This window comes from Chlamydomonas reinhardtii, chromosome 12 (assembly GCF_000002595.2).
Source record: "Chlamydomonas reinhardtii strain CC-503 cw92 mt+ chromosome 12, whole genome shotgun sequence".
In the NCBI taxonomy this organism is placed as follows: Eukaryota; Viridiplantae; Chlorophyta; class Chlorophyceae; order Chlamydomonadales; family Chlamydomonadaceae; genus Chlamydomonas; species Chlamydomonas reinhardtii.
This window is the reverse complement of record NC_057015.1, coordinates 4,990,740-4,994,419: the sequence shown is the minus strand read 5'-3', so window position 1 is coordinate 4,994,419 and position 3,680 is coordinate 4,990,740. Positions and strand designations below refer to the sequence as shown.

The 3,680-nt window shown below is 62.7% G+C and overlaps 3 protein-coding genes across 3 annotated transcripts in view; 2 read left to right on the top strand and 1 right to left on the bottom strand.

Annotated features, from left to right (window-relative positions):
- CHLRE_12g526091v5 (uncharacterized protein) overlaps positions 1 to 405 on the top strand; it is a 2,296-nt gene extending 1,891 nt beyond the window's left edge. Inside the window, exon 4 of the mRNA XM_043068474.1 lies at positions 175 to 405. Within this exon, the coding sequence (XP_042918566.1) occupies positions 175 to 263 (89 nt within the window). The 3' untranslated portion in view covers positions 264 to 405. The remainder of the gene's footprint in view (positions 1 to 174) is intronic.
- A 54-nt stretch (positions 406 to 459) lies between these two features.
- On the top strand, positions 460 to 1,966 carry CHLRE_12g526071v5 (uncharacterized protein). The gene is made up of 2 exons (XM_043068473.1): positions 460 to 713; positions 919 to 1,966. Exons 1-2 carry the CDS (start codon positions 696 to 698, stop codon positions 1,123 to 1,125), a joined length of 225 nt encoding a protein of 74 aa, XP_042918565.1. The 5' UTR covers positions 460 to 695; the 3' UTR covers positions 1,126 to 1,966.
- Position 1,967: 1 nt separating this feature from the next.
- CHLRE_12g526051v5 (uncharacterized protein) overlaps positions 1,968 to 3,680 on the bottom strand; it is a 2,982-nt gene continuing 1,269 nt past the window's right edge. Inside the window, exons 3-4 of the mRNA XM_043068470.1 lie at positions 3,484 to 3,621; positions 1,968 to 3,304 (exon numbers count right to left, since the gene is read on the bottom strand). Of these exons, the coding sequence (XP_042918564.1) occupies positions 2,696 to 3,304; positions 3,484 to 3,621 (747 nt within the window). The 3' untranslated portion in view covers positions 1,968 to 2,695. The remainder of the gene's footprint in view (positions 3,305 to 3,483; positions 3,622 to 3,680) is intronic.

Here is a 3,680-nt window from a genome sequence, read left to right as displayed (position 1 = left end):
GGCAACAACACTAGCGGTAGCGCTGCCGGGCCCGCTTCCGGCGCCCCCAGGCACGACAGGCGAGGCGCTTGGCGCACCGATGCTGTGGCTACTGGCGAGCAAGGCACCACCCGGCAGCCCTGTGACATCCAACGTTTCATTTAAGGAGAAACTGGCGCTGGTCGTTTCGAGCAGGGGGCCTGCGGGGTGCGCCCGCGTCAGGCCAGCACTGCCCGGCTCGCTGCCTGGCGCTGTTCCGGCCAGGCCGCCATCCATGGCGCTGACGCCAGCGCTTGCAGCAGTTGCTGCAGCAGCTGTTGCGCTAGCATGTGAGCTGAAGCGCGGCAGGGTTGAGGCACGGATGGGCAGCAGAGCGATGACCGCGCCGCCGCCTCTGTGCGCGGGGCAAATGACCTGCTTGATTGGGGTAGCGCTGGCGGCAGCGGGCACGCACGGTGCCTGCAGCTTGCGCTGCCCACGGCGACACGCACCCGCCCTCCGAGTTCGCGGCTGGTGCGCGCAGCCAACGGCACCATACATTGCGGCACACCTGACCACATACGCACGCGCCCAACGGCCTCACAGCACCAGTACATAGGTTCTGACGGCCGCAGCCTCCGGCCGCTGAGCGAGCTGCGAGGTGTGCGCACGGCTAGGTGATTTACTGCTTCGACGAGGAGGTGCGCTACAACATCCAACTCTACTTCGTCGATAACATGGCTGGTACATTGCAGGTGAGGAGGGGCGGCACCGGCACTGGAAGCAAGGGCGGGCGGGCGTACAGGAAGAGCAAAGCAGGGGGCAGGACCGCGGGAGGCAGGGACGCGGCATGGTGGGGCTTACTTTGCAGCGCGTAGTGGCGCAGACTCCCATGGAGATATGCCCGCTATGTCACATTACTCTCCTGAGGCACCGCACGCCCTTCCACGCCCGCTTCAGGCTTTCGCGATCGGGGCTCGTCCCGCGATGGACAGCGTGGAGGCCGCGCTGGACCGCGTCAAGATGAACATGAACCTCAAGTTCGCGGACTGGGGGCTGCCCTGCCCCATTACAGGAGAGCCGGGCGCAATGGCGCAGCCGGCAGCGTTTGGCGGCCAGCGGCAGCTCGTGAGGGCGGCGCTGTTGGACTGGGGTGAAAGGGCGTAAGGTGCTGTAGGCTTGTGGTGCCCGTTGCATCTAGACTCAAGGCGTGGGCAAGACAGATGTCCCTGTAGAAGTGGTAGAGCGCACGCAGCAGCAGGAGCAGGAGGGAAGAGGGCAGGGTTTGGTGGCGACGGCATGTCGACGGCCAGGTTGGTGGTGGGCAAGGAGCGAGTTAGCAAGCGGCCGGGGCAGGGCCTGTGGGCATCAGCAGCAACCGTACGCTGCTGTGACAGCGGCAGCACGCAAACGTGTGTGCGCGTGCTGTGTGTAGGTGTATGTGCGTGAAAGGAAGATGACAAGCATACCCGCAGTATGTGTGTGTAGGCGGGAATTGACTGAGAATGGTACCGTATACGGTAATGCCGAGGCGGTTGCCCTAGGTTGCCCTAGGCGGCAGCAGGGGTTGCAAGTGTGCTCAGGTACTGCGCTGGCTGGTTACTGTACATGGTGCTCTCTCCGGTCCTTTCATGGGGGAGGTAGGCTACAGCGGCCGTCTTTTGGGCCCCGGTCAGTGGAAGACCACAGCTGTAGCAGGTTGTGTCGAGTGTGAGCTGTGTGACATTCACCTGTTGGTGGCAGGTGGCGGTCAACCTATCTATCATTGCTCGTGTCGGTGATGCGATGCTGGTGGTGCTGGTACCTTCAATCAAGTCGGAGACGCTAGGGGACTGCTGGACTAATGCTGGAAAGGCTGGCTGTGAAGAGCAGACTGAGCAGCGGCACGCTAGGAATGGTGTGCGTGTGAAGAGCTACGGTCAGCCAAGACAGCTGGGCTTCGGCGTTACCCACCCATGAGTCCCCAGTGAAGTAGATTTGCGCAAGCCTGATGTAACAGTACCTAACGGGTTACCGGACATTCCGGTGCTGCTACACCGGAATGTTCTGCTCGTGCGCAACATTTCATATGCCCCCGCCAGCACTAGCAGCTCATCGGGCACGCAGTCCAGCATCGCCGTCGATGGCCAACTACGCTACCTCGCCTCACTGGCGGTCCTGCATGATTGCCGGCCTACGGGCCCCTTACAAGGAAAACGCTTTCACAACCCTACGTACGGAAATCCTAAGCAGTCACTGGCGCGTGAACTGCGTCCCTCTTGTTACCAATGCAATCTAAGCAGTCTCAGCTAGTCATCAAGTCTTATTACCATTCAGGCTACGTGAGCCATATATAAGGACGCACGATCCCAGACACACATGTACACGTTTGTGGCAACCAACATGCAGAAGTCACTGTGGTTGTGGCCAGGCACGACAGCACGAGCTGGCACGAGCCGTATGCAAAACAAAACCGGTGGATCCATACAGACTGGCACAGCACAAGATAAAAGCTGAAAGCCCAACCGTCCTGTCAAGTGCAATACCCCTGCAGCTGCTGTGGGTGCATGGCGTCCCCAATTGAGCCACTGTTCTCAATGCAACCCCAATCGCCCTAGCGACGCACCACGGCCTGCAAGCTTTGCCATGCAACCATGCCGTGCAGGGGGAACCGCTGATGCCGTGCGTGCCCCCGCGCCCTTGCCCCCCGTCTCATCACAGCTACTTGCAACCCGTCACCTTCGCAATAGCCACGTCACTACTCCGTCAGCCACCGGTGCGCCAGGATCTGGTCCGGAGTGGGGCGTGCGGCGGGGTCCTCCGCCACCATCCACTCGATCAGTTCCTTGAGCGCGGGCGGCGTGCGGCGGGGCAGGTCGCGCAGGTACTCCAGGTAGGCCTGGGTCCCGCCCCCCAGGCAGTGCAGCCCGGCGGCGTCCGCCAGCACCAGCCCCATGGAGGCCACGTCAGCGGCCCGGGTGATGGGGTGCTTCACCTCCAGGCCCTCCAGCTGGCAGTACGTCTCCCACGCCCAGAAGCCGCGGGTGCCGCCCTGGGCGCGCGCGACGCGGCCATTGCTGTCGGTCTTGACTGCCAGGTTGAAGTCGCACACGCGGAAGACCTTGCTGCCATCAGGCGCGATGTCGTATAGCAGGTTGGCGGGCTTCAGGTCGAAGTGCATGTAGCCGCGAGCGTTCAGGTGCTTGATGAAGAGCGCCATGGCACGCAGCATGCCCTTCAGGTCAGCCTCATCCATGAGCGTGTTGCCGGGGTACGGCAGCATCTCATACTTGTCCTTGTTCTTGCCGGTGCGCCGGCGCTCGGGCGCGTTGTCAATGCGATCAAAGTGCTCCTTGGCCAGCGCGTTCTGCATGAAAAAAGCAGATAGGTGGGGACAAGTCTGTTAGGAGCTGAAAGATTGAGATGCACGGATGGGCAGGTTAGGGGAGAGGAGCCGCAGTCAAGCAACCACAATCCCCGTACAGAGCATGCGCCAACCAGGCGCCGTCACCGCACCCGCCCCGCGCCTCATAGCCCAGCACCCACCAGCAGGTTCTCTACGGAGCCGCCCTCCGCACAGCTCAGCAGCAGCTCCGCCCGCTCGTCGTCATCAGTCGGCAGCCGGTAGCCCAGGCACTGCACCGCGTGCTCGCAGCCCGCGGCAGCAGCCAGCCCTGCCAGCTCCTGGTTCAGTATGCGGCGTAGTGCAGCCACAGCGCCCTTGGTCTCACACGCGTGCAGGG